Here is a 20192-nt window from a genome sequence, read left to right as displayed (position 1 = left end):
GGATATTTCTACATCATTACATCAGCTGAGACCAATGTAACTATGCATATACAGTACCATACCTGTGGGGTGCCTCTAGAAGCCTGTGACTGGACAGTGAAAGGAGAAGCAGCAGACTGATGAGCGCACTTCTTCGTCACTCTGCTCTCCACTCATGTCCGTATGTTACTTGTTAGAAAATGAGCACTGCAGCACAGATGACTGGCTACTTGTGATGCTCTTTGAGCTTGTGCTTAGCTCTGCTTTACAGGGATTTCAAAAGGCTGATATCGAGTCACATTTGAACACTTTTGTATTTAAAGTAGAACTATAGGCAAAACTTTTTATTATATTTTGTAAATAATAAGGGAAGGTTATAATTCCTGTCATATTTTTTTTTTCGCCATCTGTGCCCCATTGCAGAGATTTCCCTTTGCTTCCTGTCCCGTAGCCAAACAGGAAGTGAGCGGAAATCTATATCAAATTGAGGGAATTCCTTGGTGACCCCTAGATCATGAAAACTAGCTTCCCCATTGGAAGATTTCCCCTCTATTACTTTTCTGGGGACAACCCAAAATTTGTGATTTTCTTTTACTTTCAATGATAAAGGTAAACAGAAGAAATAGAGAGGGTGAATCTCCTCAACGCGGGCACAGACAGGAATATGCATTTAGTTATACTTTTTTTTTGCTGCATAGTTATTTTGGTCCAGCTTGGACCAATGTAAATATTTATGTACCGTGCCTAGACAATGCTTGTGAAATCTGGAAATCACTGTAGTAGGCACTGATACCGATATCAGTATCAGTGCCAATACTAAGCATTTGCACCAGTACATGTATACCTCAAACCAATACCTTTGTGGTGCGATTTGAGTACATACAAAATGAATGGGGTCAAATTGCACTGCAATGATTCGCATGTAATTTGAACAGGAATGTGATGCTATTCCTGCCAGAATCGCATGCAGTTTCACCCACCGCTCCTGTGTGAACCCAGGCTTGTCATAGTAACTTGAGCACAAGTATCGATACTTCTACTCACCAATAAAAAAAATGGTATTGGTGAAACCCTAGTAGGCACTGCTAGTACAGTGATTGGTGCTAGCTTCTAGGTCCCATGCTGATGGGCTGCCCTACTGCATAGTGCACAAAGGGGGTTGCTCACTCGTCTTTGTTGCCATTCACAGAATGCCTTGCATTTTTCTCAGTGAATGCAAGGCGTTCACTAATTGGATGAGGTGGAGAGAGAGGGGAGGTGATGTCATGGTCAATCAGAGAACACTTTGCATTCATTGAGAAGTGGTTGGAGGCTAGGGGAATTCTGTAGGAGACTGTCAAAACTGGAAACATGTTAAAATCAACTGCTAGAGATCAATGATATTAAAGTCAGTGCTCCCTACAGTCTCATTAAAAAATGTACTGGCTTCATCTTTGATCGTCTTCTCAGTGAGATCCATTATAAAATGCTGGAAGAAAAAAAAAATACATAACACAGAATAAAATAGGACATCAGAGAAAAAGCAAGATGAGAAAATAAACCAAATCATTTAGCTAGCAAAAACCAGGTTAAATATTTTGTTTTTTTCCTAGGCAAGGAAAATACTAATTGCTGCCTGGTGGGGCCTAAGGGGGGCTGCACAGCAAGTACCAAAGGGCCTCAGGTTGGGCACCAGAGGTCTACAGGAATGGGCTTGGATAGGTAGGAATGGGAAAATAGCATGGAGGAAAAGAGTAAAGAACAGAAGGAGAAAGGAAAGAAAGAGTAAAACTTTAAAAGTTTGTGTCTGAGATATCAGTCGCACAACAGGATTACATTACACTAGTGACGTATATTTGATTGTGTACTGTATACCTGTAGATGTGGCAAAAGGGAAAGTTTAAGAGACTGTGTTTCAGTTCTGAAAAGTGTATAGATGGGGTCTTCAGGGTTTTGGGGATAGTCCATTTTGCCGCAGTTTTGTTATGGGTAAGTAATTTAAATCAACTCTTCTAGCCTGATAAAGCTGTGTATGGGTTCTTTTGAAGGGTGTGCACTAGGACTGTGCAAATGGCCTGGTACACTTGGTCCTAGAAATGATTTAACTTTGGGCATGCCCACTATATATGTTTGAATGTGCCTGGGGTAAATACCTTGTCTCTATGTATAATTTGTAATTATTATTATTATTATACAGGGTTTATATAACTGTTTACGCAGCTCTTTACAATATCAATTATATATGTGTATGTGATTTTCTCATAACATATGCAGGGTCTGCTTCGCACCTTGCAGTGATACACCATGCTTATGCATTACCTCTCCTTTTCACAATGCTTATGTCTGAGTCAGTCGACTTACTGAAAAACAAAAAACACTCCTTGTGTGGCTGGTGTCTCAGCAGTTATATAGAAAGAGTGATATATAATGGAGAGCTTCCTTTTATTGGCTGCTATACTAACCTTTGCACTTAATGTAATAGAAAAAATATAAAAGTCCTATAAAAAATTATTTTAAGATAAATGCCGAAATCACAATTTAAAATGTGCATAGTGAAAATATACAGTACTTTCTTTTTAATGCAGTCAGTGTGCAAAAGGATGGCAGTGCAAGGCCCTCTTTAACCGAGCATAGAATAGATAGATTATACATCTATACACCAAGCAGAGCTGTAGTAATAAGTGGCATTATGTGTTTCAGGAAGAGGAGGATGAAACAGTTGCTTATCTTGACCATGACAGCGACAATGAAGTAGATCTGAGTGCACTTCCTGACCCTGACAAGTACCGCGATGTAGAAGAAGATGAGCAACCCACGGAAGAAAGTAGCAGGTACGTCTTTGGCATGTTTTATTTTATTTAGTAGCGCAACATGCTATTTCAGAACATGGAAGATTGCATTGCAGTACTTCCTTCCTGGAACCACATTGATAATGTGATTAATATTGTATGAGTATTCGTTTCTTATTTTTCTTAGAAAGGAGGGAAATATTTTTTATAATATATAGTGATTTTTTTTTTTTTGTAAGATTTGTGAAAAATCCGAAATAGTCTTCTATAGGAGCTGGTCTTCACTAAATAGTAGATTTCTTCACAAAAGACAAGAAAGCAAATTTTCAGTTCACAAAATAGAAACAACCACTGATACTTCCAGGATAAGCAGCCTTGATCCAGAAAGTTATCCGGTTGTCTTTCGGGATCAAAGAGGATTTTTTTTTCCTGTCAGAGCAAATCGGACTTGGATTGGGTTTTTTGTTCCCTCTGGTTATTATATGTTTAGATTTAAATTTTTGTTTTATTCCATGCAGGTGTGTTTTCAACTCAACTGTGTAATTGCGTTAGCTTTATTTGGAGAAAAACAACACTTAAAAAAAAAACTGCATCTTACAAATCTGCCCATGCATTGAAAACTTTTGTTTATAATGTATCAAACTTAACTTTGGTGTTTTTTTTTTTTGTTTTGTTTTTTTACAATTTTTTCTTGGTATCGCCTACTCTCAGTGAACAGTAGTTGCATCACCTTTACTCTTGACAATTGCTGCTAAATATCGTAACAGTGAGTTTGTAATATTTGAAAGTCAATCACATGGACACCAGTATATTCTATATCTACATAACCAATAAATAGAAAAATAAACCACAGAAGTGGTACGTTAATAAAATAAAACCGCTCCAAGCATGCTTAAGTGATATCTACCTTAGCAACAAATATCCATTTAGAGCAACACATTGTTTTATGGCTATATCTACATAATGTCCATCGGTAGATGCTCCCTTATCTAAATATTAGTCAATTCCAAAGGCACCACTTCAAGTATATCAATTTAGTGGAACTGTTGGAACCAGGGGTTATTAGACCATATTATGTTTTTTTGTCATCAACGGGCATTCTGATACTCCTTAGCTCTCACCATAGGCTTTCAGTGGTTTAAAGGGGGGAGAAGCTATGGTCTTCAACTGTTATCATCCCTACAGAAAAGAGTGATACTTTCATTTTTAAATTTGTATCAAGTTAATTTTTGCCCTGCCTGCTCGTTTCTTGCCACATGGCCTGAGCCACACTGCATTTCACATGTTCATCCAACAAGATCCACCTCACAAATCAGAAATTTTGATGCTATCCTTGCTCTAACATTAACATGTTATGTTAGTATAGTTTTTGTCAAAAGAAGTTGTTTGTATTTGAAACCAGTTACTGTTTTAATCCCCAATGTCCAGTCATGTGAACAATGCACAATTTTCTATAGGACTAAGGTCTTGAGACTGACTAGGCCAATGCATGACCTTAATGTGCTTCTTCTTGAGCCACTTCTTTGTGGCCTTGGCGGTATGTTTTAGGTCATTGTCATGCTGGAAGACCCATCCACGACTCATCTTCAGTGTGCTGGCTGAGGGGAAAAGGTTCTCATCCAAAATTTTACAATACATGGCCCCATCTATTGGCCCCGCGATGTGGCAAAGTCAGCCTGTATCTTTAGCAGAGAAACAGCCCCAAAGCATCATGTTTCCATCAATGTGCTTGACTGTAGGGATGGTGTTCTTAGGGTCATAGTCAGCATTTTTCTTCCTCCAAACACGGCGAGTCGAGATAAGAGCTTAATTTTGGACTCATCTGACCACAGCACTTACTCCCAATCCGTCTCTGAATCATTTAGATGTTTATTGGCATGACTGTACACGTGCCTTCTTGAGGAGGGGGACTCGTCATGTTTTGAAGAAGAAAAATGCTGACTATGACCCTAAGAACACCATTCCTGCGGTCAAGCATGGAGGTGGAAACATGCTTTGGGGCGGTTGCTCTGCTAAAAGTACAGGCCGACTTTGCCACATTGAGAGGCCAATGGATAGGGCCAGGTAATGTAAAATCTTGGATGAGAACCTTCTTCCCTCAGGCAGAACACTGAAGATGGGTCTTTCAGCATGACAATGACCAAAACATACTGCCAAGGCAACAAAGGAGTGGCTCAAGAAGAAGCACATTAAGATCATGGAGTGGCCTAGCCAGTCTCCAAACCTAAACCGTATAGAAAATGTAGGGAGAGAGCTGAAACTTTGAGTTGCCAAGAGACAGCCAAGAAACCTTAAGGATTTACAGAAGATCTGTAAAAGTGGACCAAAATCCCCCCTGAGATATGTGCAAACCTGGTAACCAACTACAAGTAACGTCTTACCTCTGTGTTTGCCAACAAGGGTTTCTCCTCCAAGTACTAAGTCATGTTTTGCTTCGGGATCAAATACTTATTTTATTCACTGAACTGCAACTCAATTTATAACATTTGTATCATGTGTTTTTTCTGGATTTTTGGTTGATATTCTGTCTCTCTCATTTAAAATACACCTATGATAATAATTATAGATCCTTCATTTCTTCATAAGTGGGCAAACGTACAAAATCTTCAGGGGATCAAATAATACTTTTTCAAGGCACTGTAAATATATACAGTGGGAAAAATTATTCATACCCCTTGAAATTTTCCGCATTTTGTCATGTTACAATCAAAAATGTAATTGTATTTTATGTGATAGACCCACACAAAGTGGCACATAATTGTGAAGTAGAAGGGAAATGGGAAATGGTTTTCTACATTTTTTACAAATAAATATGTGAAAAGTGTGGTGTGCATTTGTATTCAGCCCCCTTTACTCTGATACAACTAAATAAAATCTAGTGGAATCAATTGCCTTCAGAAGTCGCCTATTTAGTAAATAGAGTCCACCTGTGTGTGATTTAACCTCAGTATAAATACAGCTGTTCTGTGAAGCCCTCAGGGGTTTGTTAGAGAACCTTAGTGAACAAATAGCATCACGAAGGCCAAGGAAAACACTAGACAGGTCAGGGATAAGGTTCTGGAGAAGTTTAAAGCAGGGTTAGGTTATAAAAAAATAGCCCAAGCTTTGAACAACTCATGGAGCACTGTTCAATCCATCATTCGCAAATGGAAAGAGTATGGCACAAATGCAAACCTACCAAGACATGGCTATCCACTTAAACTGACAGGCTGGGCAAGGAGAGCATTATTCAGAGAAGCATCCTAGAGGCCCATGGTAACTCTGGAGGAGCTGCAAAGATCCACAGCTTAGGTTGGAGAATCTGTCCACAGGACAGCTATTAGTCTGCACTCCACAAATCTGGCCTTTATGGAAGAGTAGCAAGAAGAAAGCCATTGTTGAAGGAAAGCCATAAGAAGTCCCGTTTGCAAGAAGCCATTTGGAGAACACAGCAAACATGTGGAAGAAGGTGCTCTGGTCAGATGAGACCAAAATGTAACATTTTACCTAAAAGCAAAACGCTATGTGTGGCGGAAAACTAGCACTGCACATCACCCTGAACACACCATCCCCAACGTGATGTGCACCATCCCCACCGTGATGGGAAGCTGGTCAGAGTTGATGGGAAAATGGATGGAGCTAAATACAGGGCAATCTTAGACGAAAAACTGTTAGAGTCTGCAAAAGACTTAAAGCAGGATTCCGGCCAGCTAAAAAAAATTTTAAAGTCAGCAGCTACAAACACTGTAGCTGCTGACTTTAAATAAGTAGACTTACCTGTCCTGGGTGCCCGCGATGTCGGCCGCCCGAAACTGACTCATCTCTCGGGTCCCGGCACCGCCATCCTAGGTAAGGGAAACAGGCAGTGGAGCCTTGCGGCTTCACTGCCAGTTTCCTACTGCGCTCGCGCGAGCGGCGCGGCGATCTGTGAATGGCCCCGTGGTGTTCTGGGAACACACACAGTTCCCAGAAGACAACGGGGCAGCTCACCGAGGAGAAGAACACACCGCTGAATAGGAAGAGGCAGATTAGGAAGACTGCCTAGCAACAAGTGTTTAGTGTTTTTCCAAATGTTTTTTTTTTTTTTTTGTTTTTTTTTTTATAGAATTTTTGGTGGAATATTTTTTTCCAGGGTGGCCCTCCACTTTAAGGCTGGGGCGGAGGTTCACCTTCCAGCAGGACAGCATCCCTAAACATACACCCAGAGCTACAACGGAATGGTTTATAGAAAAGCATCATGTGTTAGAATGGCCCAGTCAAAGTCCAGACCTAAATCCAAATGAGAATCTGTGGCAAGACATGAAAATTGCTGTTCAGACGCTCTCCATCCAATCTGACAGAGCTTGAGCTATTTTGCAAAGATAAAATCGGCAAAAATGTCACTCTCTAGATGTGCAAAGCTGGTAGAGACATCCCCAAAAAGAAAGACAAAAACAGAACATACCATAGCTCAACTCACCAACCAGTCTGCCAACTGACCAAATTAACCTGTCCAACAGTCTGCGTTAAAAACAGGGGTTTAGTTAGCACGCATTTGCAAACGCATGCATAAGCTGCAAGGCCTCTTCACGGTACCCTGTGTATGCTTGCAGTCCTAAAACTAATGAATTTATAAGTGTCTCCACAATGGAAGCACATGCATTAAATGGATAGGCGGGGGCGCAGGTGGGCCTGGAGGAAGCCCAATCCCCCTTAAAGGAGCAGGAGCACACTAGACACCCAGCAAGAGACTTGCAGCTGTAATTGCAGCAAAAGGTGGTTCTACAAAGTATTGACTCGGGGGGCTGAATATAAATGCACACCACACTTTTACAGTGTTGCATGACTCAGTAATTGTCACTAAAAGTATGATAGTTCTGAAAACGAAAAAATTGTCTGGAGAGAAAGGAGGTTAAACATGTCTTCAAGTACAATACAGCCTGGTCATCATCTTGACCCCCCCCCCAAGCAGATACCAACGATTCCTGTTAGCACATGTTGATTGGCTTCTATTGCTGCCCTACACTCTCCCAGTCTGAATGCTGCTTTAAAGGTGATTAAAGGAGCTTGATGCCAAGGTAAATTTGGATACTTACACTAGCTATATTTACAAATGCATTTCATGATTTTTTAATGAATACATAACTGCATTAAAATTGTTTTATTTCAGCCTGGGGTTCTGCTGTAACTTGGCCGTATACAGTAGATAGTACTTAATGAGCTCTTTAAGCAAAAGCAGTTATTTATAGGAATACTGCAAAATCAGTACACCTCTGTAAAATGTTTGAATTCTACAGCACCAAAAAATATAGATCTAAAAATAAAGTGTTTCTGCTTCTCATCAGAGATTGCTGGTAACATTTCCATACATTAAACAGAAAGCGGATGGGGTGATTCTACTCCCAAGAGGCACTGATGGTGTTTTGCCCATTACTGTAACACCACAGAGCACTGCTCAGCCTGTCAGCAATCAGGTTAAATGTTCAATTTGTTGTCTAGGCCACCTGTTTAATACTTTGCTGCAGACTGTCTAGCAGGTAGCGGCCTTCCCTTGCCATTGGATTATAGCAGGGGTTTTATTAACTGTCTTTCTTGTCTAATCTGTGAAAGTAATTTACTACCAATTTCCTTTTGTTTCCACTTTGATCTGAATCCTCACACATCTTGAATTACAAATGTCCTCTTACCAAAAAAGAAAAGTACATAGTTTAGACTTGTTACATCACATTTTCTAATTGACCCTGATATCAGCAACTTGTTATATGCTGTTGTAGTGTAAGATCCTGACATTGCAAATGAATTTGTGCCCAGGCTATAATCATTGAATTATTATTTGCAAGCAAACAAGCAGTAAACGTCTCTGTTCAGATTTGTTGTGTTAAGGTAAAGTGTTGTAAAACCTGCATTTCACTCTGCATTATCATAATTCATACAACTAGGTTTGCGTTTTGGCGTCATTAATTTTTTTAATGGCAATACTAATGCACTTACCCAACACATAAAAATGTATGTACATTTTGGTGTACCACAATGCACGAACGTAAACCATCTGTGCGATGTGCACCATACTGAACAAAATGCTGCTAATGCCTCAGCTAGAAAGATTCAGAATCACTTCTTCAAAGTGAACCTGTGGTCAGGCCTAATTGGTCAATAATCATTTAATATACAGTAATTGTGACAAGCAGTAAATCAGGTTTTAAATCAAGCCCACACTAACCTCTGTAGTAGGGTCAGTGGAGCAATTCATCCTCAAAGCTCACAGCAAATGTTATTCTCTGAGCAGCTCAGCCTTCCCCTTACCTTCACACAAGTCATTCTACAGCTTTCCAGGCTGGGTACGAGGAGACACAAAAATTTGCCCTAAAGTGATACTAAACATACTGTATGTGGATGATGGCCTTGTAATTATTTTAATATATAAATAAGAAAAAAAAATGTAAGTACCCTTTTTCTTAATCGATATACATCTGTCACATGACCCAGCTTTTTCCCAGCCTGTCTGCAGGGAAACAGTGGCAAAAGGAGCTTCTATTCCTCTGCTGGTGGTCACATGTTCAAATGAAAAAACAGCTTTTAGGATACAGAATAAAAATAAACCATTAAACTATTTTAAATTATCATGCAAAATACATATTTGAAATCAAATATTTAATATTTTTGGGATTTCTGCCACTCACAGGCGGTGCCACGCCCCTCCAGCCTATGTGTTAGCTATGTGTGCAATGTAATATCCCACACCCATTGTGTTTAGCTGGTTGGTGGGCATGGAGGAGGAGGAGGAGGGAGGGAGTGGACTGTCATTTACCACTGTGTATATGTCCACATGTATGACTCTATAGTCACATGGGCTGCACAGGTGTGGTAGGGTAGAAATACACAGAAAACTGAGCATGTGCAGAGCTGCCAACACTGCTCTGCAAAAACGCCAACTGCAGTGGGGACATAGACAAAAGTGGGAGACAGTGAGCAGCAGGTTCAATCAGTTTTTTGAAGAATATAAAAAATGAATTATAGTTTATATAGTCACCATAGTGACTGAGTATGAACAGCATGTAATACAGCATTTACTGATAGTTTTTTTTTTTAATGATGTGAGTTTAATGACACTTTAAAGACTAGAAGTGTTTGTTGCTGGGTGCGCCTTTGGATATTTTGGGGAGAGTGGTCAGGGATTGGAAAGAGGTTCAGAAAACACACTACAAGTGCATTTCTCTTGTTTCATGGCAAATGTCATGATGGCGATCCACTCATTAATTGTACTCATATACACTCAAACACAATACACTGTCACACAATACAAACAATTGCAACAAGAATTGAGATAAAAAAAAACACACCCATTCACACTTTGCCTTTATGATGCATTGCGTTAATGTAAGGCAAGCCTATTCAAATGAATGGCCTGCCAATGCATCAAAACAAGCAAAAAAGACTCATGTTTGCAGCACATCACAATATACAGTGGAGGTGCATTCGGGTTCCATTGAAAAATATTAGCACTGCAACTTGTTAACGCAGGCAATGTGCATCACCGCATTGCAGATGTGTTAATGGGTCTTTGACATTGTGGGATGCCTGGTCACATATAGAAATATGATAAACACTCACGTCAGAAATTTGAATAGCTGATGTTGTGAAGTTGTAGCGGCTGTTTCAAATCTGATGATTGGCCATTGATGGCGATTCACAAAAACCTTGTTCCCGTGAACAAACAGCGCTTGCTAATATTGTGCAACAAGAATTCCTTAAATTTTGTGAAAACCCAAAAACTCAAAGCTTCTAATGAGAAAACGCGTCAAGCTAGGACACATGGTGCATGTAGAGCTCTAGGTGGAACGCACGCCAACACACCTAAGCGGTTTTATAGATTTTATGTGCTGGTGCGGTTGCCTGCACAGGAGGGGCTTTTGCAAAGTCCATTTCTGTATGCTGAACCTGCCTGAAAGTTTTTAATAAAGAATCAAGACGTTTTTACGCTATGTGGAGCCCGTTTTCTGTTTCTGACTGCAGCGGGACTCAGCTTTAGAATTACGGAATGCGGTAAGGAGGGATCAATTGGAGGCGGTCGGTGGAATTCATGGTCACGGAGACCGATTAAGCCTATTTGACTCCCCTTGTTATATGACACTTGAGAGTCAACTACGGTCGGTGAGTGGGGATCTTCACTTAACTTCCACATGGTGTTTGGGAACACATTGAACAACAAGTCTCTCACTGTGGGATTTACACGGCAGGAGTCTATACTGGAAATGGAAAAAAAAAATTTTCTTCATATTTATTGTCATGGGACTTCTGAACACTATTTTACATGTTTTTGTGGTTTCACAAAATTTATTTAACCACTTCCAGACCGCCACACGCCGATATACGTCCTTATTTTGAAGGGGGATATCGTTGTTATGGCAGCAGCTAGCTGCCATGACCCCGGTATCCTCTTGTTCGGCCGACGGTCCGCTTTCCGATAAGAGTGGACTCTACGGCGGATTTGCCGCAAGATTACTTTTATCGCCCCCCCCTCCCGGCGCGCTCCGGTGCCCTGCACCGCTTACCGGAGTGGCGGAGGCAATCGGATCTTCACCCTTGCTGGGCATGGAGACAAGGGAGGGAAAGATGGCCCCCACCCGTCTCCATAACCATGCAGGGCGGAGGCAACGTCAAAACGTCAGTTCCGCCCATAGCTCTTAAAGGGCCTTTTATTTTTTTTAATGAAATTTAAAAAAAAATTTTTTTTTTTAATTGCATTTAAGTGTAAATATGAAATCTAAGGTCTTTTTGACTCCAGATCTCATATTTAGGAGGTCCTGTCATGCTTTTTTTTCTATTACAAGGGATGTTTACATTCCTTGTAATAGGAATAAGTGACACAATTTTTTTTTTTTTTTAAAACAGTGTAAAAATAAAAGGTAAAATAAATAAGAAAAAATAAATACAATTTTTTAAACACGCTCCGTCCCGCCGAGCTCGTGTGCAGAAGCGAACGCATACGTAAGTAGCACCCGCATATGAAAACGGCGTTCAAACCACACATGTGAGGTATCGCCGTGATCGGTAGAGCGAGAGCAATAATTTTAGCCCTAGACCTCTACTGTAACTTAAAACATGCAACCTGTAGAATTTTTTAAACGTCGCCTATGGAGATTTTTAAGGGTAAAAGTTTGTGGCTATTCCACGAGTGGGCACAATTTTGAAGCGTGACATGTTCGGTGTCAATTTACTTGGCGTAACATTATCTTTCACAATATAAAAAAAAAAAAAATTGGGCTAACTTTACTGTTGTCTTATTTTTTAATTCAAAAAAGTGTATTTTTTCCAAAAAAAAAGAAAGTGCGATTGTAAGACCGTTGCACCAATACGGTGTGACAAAGTATTGCAACGACTGCCATTTTATTCTCTAGGATGTTAGAAAAAAAATATATAATGTTTGGGGGTTCTAAGTAATTTTCTAGAAAAAAAACCTCTTTTGTAACTTGTAAAGCTAACTTGCAAGCGCTGTTTGTTAACAAGAACAAGTTTTTTTTGGGAATCGCTATCAATCACATATGAAATTGGCATAGATCATGAAGCAGAATCACAGGTAGCAATAATGTTAACTGTTTCCCACCCAGGCCTTTGTAAAAGGATGCCCGAGTGGGAGCCCTATTGTTCTCGATGTTCTCCCTAGAACACACCTTGCATGAGCCTGACAGGCCAAGTTCTTGTGCAATCTGCACAGGTGGCAAGTCAGTGTGCCAGCCCACTGCTGGTACCATGTGATCACTTTGCCCAATCACAGCAGATCACATGACAATTGTAAACAAAGAATGGCTTTGATTCATGCCGTTCATTTTGTACTATTGTGTTGCTTGCTGAGACTGGTCACAGAGATCACATTGTACAGACAGGACCAATCACAGCTTATTTGTACCTTGAGATTAGCTTTGGCTAATCAAAATACACTCTGAATGAATCTTTCATTCAGTAAAGATGCTTGCCTATAACCGTGAAATTCACTGCTATAAGCAATCATAGGGTTTAAAAAAATAATCATTGTCGTCTCCCTAGAGTAGTACAGTGTTACTATGGTAACACTATATTGCTCTTTCACAGTATGTAAAAAAAATGAAAAAAAAGAAATGCAAAAGAGAAAAAAATATTTTAAAACATTATAGTTATTCTTTTTTTACACACTGTCACCAGTGTTCTTGCTCACCACCACACCAGGTATATGATGATGCTGTACTGCACTGGTGATAGTATGTAAAATCTAAAAAAAAAAATGTTCTTCTATTTTCCAAAAATTGTGACAAAAAAATTACAACTTCAAAAAACATGCCATGCCTTTTACTAATCACCTTGCTCTATCTGCTTCCAAAAAGGGGTGATTTGGGGGATATCTGTACTGTCCTGGCATTTTCGGGCCTCAATTTTCTGATCAATTTTCAGCTATATACCATAGTTTGTTGACTCTAAACTTTCCTACAGAGAAAATTACATACACTGATTTTGGTTATTTTCACCAAAGAAATACATTTTGGACTAAATTTATGAAGAAAGATTGCTTATTTGCAAAATTTTATAACAGAAACAAAGAAAAACAAAACTTTTTTTCAAAATGTTTGGCCTTTTTTTAGTTTATTTAGCTGAAAATAAAAAACCCCAGTAGTGATTAAAGCGGTATTCCAGCTGCAAAAAAAAAAAGACGTTTTTTTTTTTTTTCAAGTCAGCAGCTACAAACACTGTAGCTGCTGACTTTTAATAAGGACACTTACCTTTTTAGGGAGCCTTCAGTGTCGGCCCCACGAGGCCAATCCGTTCATCGGATTGGGTGCAGGTGCCTCCATTCTAACTAAGGGAAACCGGCAGTGGAGCCTTGCGGCTTCACTGCCCGTTTCCTACTGCGCAAACGGATGCTTTGTGGATGAGCAGCTTGTCTTGTGGGACACACACAGGTCCCAGAAGACAGAGGGGGGGCTCGCCGCACAAAAACGTCCTACGCCACAACCCGGATGGATCACGGCGTACTTCATAAAAGGTGGGAAGGAAAAAAAATACATTTTAATATCCAAAAACGAGGGGTGGTCTTTTGTTTACGATCACCTGTCAAAAGTGGGTGGAACTCCGCTTTAAATACCACCAAAAGAAAGCTCTATTTGTATGAAAAAAATGTCATATGGTTTACAGTGTTACATGACCGCGCAATTGTCACACAGTGTGACAGCGCTGAAAGCTGAAAATTTCCCAGGGCAGGAAGGGGGTAAAAGTATTCTATTATGCTTTGTGCAGCCAGTTAGCACATTGGTATTAGAGGGAGGTGGCCAAGACACGAAGTTTGGCTGGCATGTAGTCTGAATGGTGGATACTAGAGAACCAACATACTGCTCTCCCGTTTCTAGGAACAGAGGTACAAGTTTTGGCTTCCAATAACTGTTCATTTTCAGACAGAATTATCATTTTGGGTAGCTTATCATAATCATTAAAGCCTTGGTTTGTCTCTCTAGAGCACATGTGGAGTCAGCACCTCTCATTCCATGTCATTTTTAGAATTGTTATAGATATTAATAGAACTGTTGTGGTAAAAAGCTGTTACTGCTGATGAAATGAAGCGGAAATTCCATCTCTGTCTAATAATTCATGAAATGTATTTTTCTCTTAGAGAGCACCGTGACATTACCATTTCAAGAGCAAACAGGCAAAGGGGGCTGTGTGAAGAGGATGACAAATGTTAATTTAATAATAAAAGGAATCTGTCATCCAAGCACTGACCTGTCATGAAATGTCTAGTTAAAGTGGACCTGTGTGCCACACCCTTCAAAACATTTTGTTCCTTATAAAATATTCTGTAAAAAGCAGGCCAAATTGATCACAAGGCAGTTGAGAAAGCAGATGCCATTCAAGTGCCAAAAGATCTTTATGTGGATCTTTTCTGTGATTGGATCTGCCTGGTGCATATTGTGTGTGTGTGTGTGTGTGTATATGTAGGGCCATAGCTTAACCCCTTCATGCCTAAGCCTGTATCTGGCACGTGTTGCTTACAAGTTAAAATCAGTATTTTTTTTAATTATTCAGAACCCCCAAACATTATATATATTTTTTTAGCAGAGACCCTAGAGAATAAAATGGCGATTGTTGCAATATTTTATGTCACAGTGTATTTTCACAGCTAAGTACAACAATGTGTACATATAAAGTGCAAAGTGAAACACAAAAAAGTAATCCAATCTCGCATAACAATTGTGTGGAAAGGATCAGATAACACTTAATATGGTGAAAAATCCAACCTCACGTGACAAAGTATATAAATGAATCGTGAATAATTTCACATGATAATAGAAGTGTCCAATCAATCAATATTGAGCATCTAACATAGACTAAACCACCAAAAAATAAATAGAAAATAATAGTAATATAATTCACAAGTGTGCGATTCACAGATGCGATAGAACAATGCGACTTCCCAAAATTTAACAAAGTGCAGTATGCGTGATCAAACAAAATAGCTGAAGAACCATATATTCACAGGTAAGCAATTCACAACTGCAACTTCCAAGCAAAAAAATATGAATGAAATAATTGCAAAGTGTAGTGTGCATATATTCAAAAATTAATGTATTCACAGGTATGCGATTCACAAATGTATGTATGTATGACGTATTAATTAATTTTTTCACGTTGGGACTGAGGTAGCGCTACATATTCTTTATTTTTATCATTTGTTGAGTAAGGTTATGTGAGTATACTATTTATGTTGGCGGCTCCTTGTCTATTTTATTCTTTATTGTGGTTTTTGCGCATTAGTTATTATCTTTTATGTATTTTCACAGCTGCCTTTCAATTGCAATATTTTTGGAAGAAATACACTTTCATGAATAAAAAAACAAAATCATAAAGTTGGCCCAGTTTTTTTGTATAATGTGAAAGATGATGTTATATCGAGTAAAAGGATAAACAACATGTCATGTTTTAACATTGCGCGCGCTCTTGGAATGGCGACAAACTACAGTGCTTAAAAATCACTATAAGCGACGCTTTAGAAATTTCTACAGGTTACCTGTTTAGAGTAGCAGAGGTCTAGAATTATTGCGCTCGCTCTAACGATTGCGGCGATACCTCACATGTGTGGTTTGAACACTCTTTAAATTTGTGGGCACATCTTAAGTATGAGTTTGTTTCTATGTGCGAACACGGAGGGAAGGGCCCTTTAATTTTAATTTTATTTTTACACGGTCTCTTTAAATTTTTTACTTTTGATCACTTTTATTGCTGTCACAAAGATTGTAAACATCTCTTGTGCCAGTAATAGGCAGTTGCAAGTACTCTTTATGGAGGGAACTGGGGTCTATAAAACCCCAAATCCCTCCTTTGCACCTAAAAGCATTCAAAACGCCAAGCTTGGCTGTTTTGAATGTTGTAATTTTTTAAAATCTGGCGCCTTTAAGTCTTCAGTAAACCAGAAGCGATGTCATGACATCGCTTCTGGGTTAGTAGATCCAAGACCCGATCAAAGCCGATTCCAGCATTGTTCGGGTCTCTGGCCAGCCGGCAAATGTGCCAGCTTGTCGCTCGGGACTCCCGGTGGGATGGCAGAGCCCAGCCAAGCCACGGGTGGGGAGGGGGTGTGGTCCCCTCCCGTTGCTTGTAATAACAGCTGCATGGCTGTTTAGCCACATCGGCTGTCATTACAAGAAAGCTGACTGTTGGCTATAAAAAATGGTACCAGGGTAATGCATGCAGCTGCACGCATCACCTCGGTACAAACCCTTAAAGCAGAAGGCTGCATAGTTGCATTACGTCTACATTAAGGGGTTAACAACTGCAGTGCTGGTTTGACTTACAAACTATAGGAATCATTGCAAATTCTTCAACACAGCTGTTCCTCATTTCCCCACAGGTCAGTCAGAGATTTATCTTTTAGGGCTTGATCACACAAGCCCCTTGGTACAACAATGCATTTTAACCACTTCAATACTGGGCACTTATACCCCCTACCTGCCCAGACCAATTTTTAGCTTTCAGTGCTGTCACACTTTGAATGACAATTACTCAGTCATGCTACACTGTACCCAAACAACATATTTATCTTTTTTTTCACACAAATAGAACTTTCTTTTGGTAGTATTTATTCACCAAATGTTTTTTATTTTTTGCGAAAGTGAAAAAAGAGCTAAATTTAAGAAAAAAAAAATTTTTAGTTTCTATTTCTATTTTTTCAAATAAGTAATTTTTATTCAAAAATTTGGGCCAAAATTTATACTGCCACATATCTTTGGTAAAAAAAATAACCCAAATGAGTGTATATTATTTGGTCTACAAGCTATGGTACCAATCAGTGAAATTTGATCACACCTGATGTCCTGACCACCTATCTCATTTCTTGAGGCCCTGTAATGTCAAAACAGTACAAATACCCTCCAAATGACCCCTTTTTGGAAAGTAGACAGTCCAATGTATGTATTTAGTAAGAGGCATGGTGAGTTTTTTTAAGTTGTGATTTTCTCCCACATTTCTTGGCAAAATTAAGACATTTTTTTTTTGTTTACATAAAATTGTCATATTAACAAGTTTTTTCTCACACACGGCATAGGCATACTTGTAAGGACACCCCAAAATACATTCTTCTACTCATCCTGAGTATGGCGATACCACATGTATGAGACTTTTACACAGCCTGGCCACATACAGAGGCCCAACATGCAGGGAGCACCATCAGGCGTTCTGTGAGCATAAATTACACATATAGTTTCCTGACTACCTATCATACCTTTGAAGGCCCTGGAGCACCAGGACAATGGAAACGCCCACAAAATTACCCCATTTTGGAAAGCAAACACTCCAACATATATTCTATGAGGCATAATGAGTCTTTTAAGCATGTCATTTTTTTACACAAGTTTTTGGAAAATCTGTAAAGAAAATTAAAACGTGTTTTTTTTACACAAGGTTGTCAATTTATAAGATATTCTCAAACGCATAGCATGTACATAGCAAAAATTACCCCCCAAAATACATTCTGCTGCTACTCCTGAGTATGGCGATACCTCATGTGTGAGACTTTTTTACCAAACCTGGCCACATACAGGCTCAACATCCAAGTAGCACCTTCAGGCGTTCTAGCAGCATAAATTACACATATGATTTCCTGACTATCACATCTGTGAAGGCCCTGGAGCACCAGGACAATGTAAAATGCCCACAAAATGACCCCTCCAGACAGGTACTCGTGTACTCTGATGGGCTGAAGACAGGTGCTCGGGTACTCTGATGGGCTGAAGACAGGTGCTCGGGTACTCTGATGGGATGCAGATAGGTGCTCGGGTACTCTGATGGGATGCAGATAGGTGCTCGGGTACTCTGATGGGATGCAGATAGGTGCTCGGGTACTCTGATGGGATGCAGATAGGTGCTCGGGTACTCTGATGGGATGCAGATAGGTGCTCCGGTACTCTGATGGGATGCAGATAGGTACTTGGGTACTCTGATGGGATGCAGATAGGTACTTGGGTACTCTGATGGGATGCAGATAGGTACTTGGGTACTCTGATGGGATGCAGATAGGTACTTGGGTACTCTGATGGGATGCAGATAGGTACTTGGGTACTCTGATGGGATGCAGATAGGTACTCGGGGTACTCTGATGGGATGCAGATTGGTACTCGGGTACTCTGATGACCCCTTTGAGTATAATATTCATATTCCTTATTAACTCACTAAGTAGTCAAGTTGCAGGATTAGCTTGAGAGGCAGGCAACTTACATCTTTAACAAATGAGCATATATGTGTCACCGGCGCAAACAAATTAATATATGGAAAATATAATAGAAAATAATAATTAATAAATATATTATAAAATTGAGTTGCTGCAATCAAAAAGAACACCACTAGGTGAAATAATAGAAAAAAATATTTGTTTTGAGTGCGCTACTCTACTTTGGATTCACCACTCTATTCAATTTCATACCTGCACAAACATCCAAAACCTTATATCACATAAAATAGTGCCTTAATTATCCACCCTACTGAGTATATCCTGAATATATCTCAACATAAATAAATACAAAAATTGATATATGACATTTGTATCCAAACTATAATGTCCAAATTCATGTGTAAAGTGCAGTGTGCAATAGTTGCAGTGGTTTCTGTAAAACCTTCCTTGGAATTTACAACGTGTATTATCCGTGACTCTTCGTGACACTTTCGTGACAAGACCACCACCACATGGATTAGCCACTCACCAGATGGTAATTAACAATGCGCCTTTGGTTCATTTAGTAGGGATAACCACTCCACCTGCACCATTTCTTTGCTGACCTCAATGCAGCCTCTGGAAGCTGCTGGGAGATTTTCGTCACGTCAATACGTCACTTCCGGGCTGGGCGAGAGCGAGGTTTGAAGCGCAAGCCGGGTGTAAACGAGGCTTGCACCGCACACTGGCACGGGAATCATACGACGCCATCTCTACACCCATTATTAGCTGCTGGAATAGCTTGGTGCCGGCTCACGGGCGCCTGGAAATGTGAGTGTACTATCTTTTTTTAACTTAGTTTAAATAAACAGCTTTTACATACTGCGCAATGATCACTGTCTATTTCTCATGAGGAGGACATGGTCCATATATAGCGCATTGGGGTCAGCAAAGAAACGGTGCAGGTGGAGTGGTTATCCCTACTAAATGAACCAAAGGCACATTCTTAATTGGCATCTGGTGAGTGGCTAATCCATGTGGTGGTGGTCTTGTCACGAAAGTGTCACAGATAATACACGTTGTAAATTCCAAGGAAGGTTTTACAGAAACCTCTGCAACTATTGCACACTGCACTTTGCACATGAATTTGGACATTATAGTTTGGATACAAATGTCATATATCAATTTTTGTATTTATTTATGTTGAGATATATTCAGGATATACTCAGTAGGGTGGATAATTAAGGCACTATTTTATGTGGTATAAGGTTTTGGATGTTTGTGCAGGTATGAATTTGAATAGAGTGGTGCACTCAACACAAATATTTTTTTAACTTACATCTTTAGAAGGAGGTTGGGATAGACAACTGCTTTTAAAGTGGTTGTAAACTCCTGGGAAAAAAAACAACCTGCAATACAAAGGCATAATGAGCTAGTATGCATCGCATACTAGCTCATTATAAAATACTTACCTTAGATAGAAGCTGTTGCAGCAGTCCCCGTACACCGCTGTGACCGGTGACATGTCTCCCGGAGTTTTTTTTTTTTTCCGGGTTCGCGGGCTCCGGTGCTGTGATTGGCCCGAGCCGCAAAGACGTCACTCCCCTGTATTCGGGCGGGAGCCGTCGGTCACGGCACAGGCCCGTTAGAAACGGCACGTTTGCCGTGTTTCTTCAGTGCACATGCGCTGATGATGTGTATGGTAAATATCTCTTAAACCGTGCAGGTTTAGGAGATATTTACAGTACCTACAGGTAAGCCTCCTTATAGGCTTACCTGTAGGTACAAGTTGTGTAACAGGGTTTACAACCATTTTAATGTAA

At 39.8% G+C, this 20192-nt stretch overlaps 1 protein-coding gene across 1 annotated transcript in view; it reads left to right on the top strand.

Annotated features, from left to right (window-relative positions):
• The window catches only part of DDX10 (DEAD-box helicase 10), a 421792-nt gene that overhangs the window by 373320 nt on the left and 28280 nt on the right, over nt 1–20192 (top strand). Inside the window, exon 17 of the mRNA XM_073613492.1 lies at nt 2659–2789. Coding sequence (XP_073469593.1) covers nt 2659–2789 — 131 coding nt within the window. The remainder of the gene's footprint in view (nt 1–2658; nt 2790–20192) is intronic.

Source organism: Aquarana catesbeiana, linkage group LG02 (assembly GCF_042186555.1).
Source record: "Aquarana catesbeiana isolate 2022-GZ linkage group LG02, ASM4218655v1, whole genome shotgun sequence".
NCBI classification, from domain to species: domain Eukaryota; kingdom Metazoa; phylum Chordata; class Amphibia; order Anura; family Ranidae; genus Aquarana; species Aquarana catesbeiana.
Note: the sequence above shows the minus strand (reverse complement) of the source record. Positions and strands in the feature narration are given on the sequence as shown.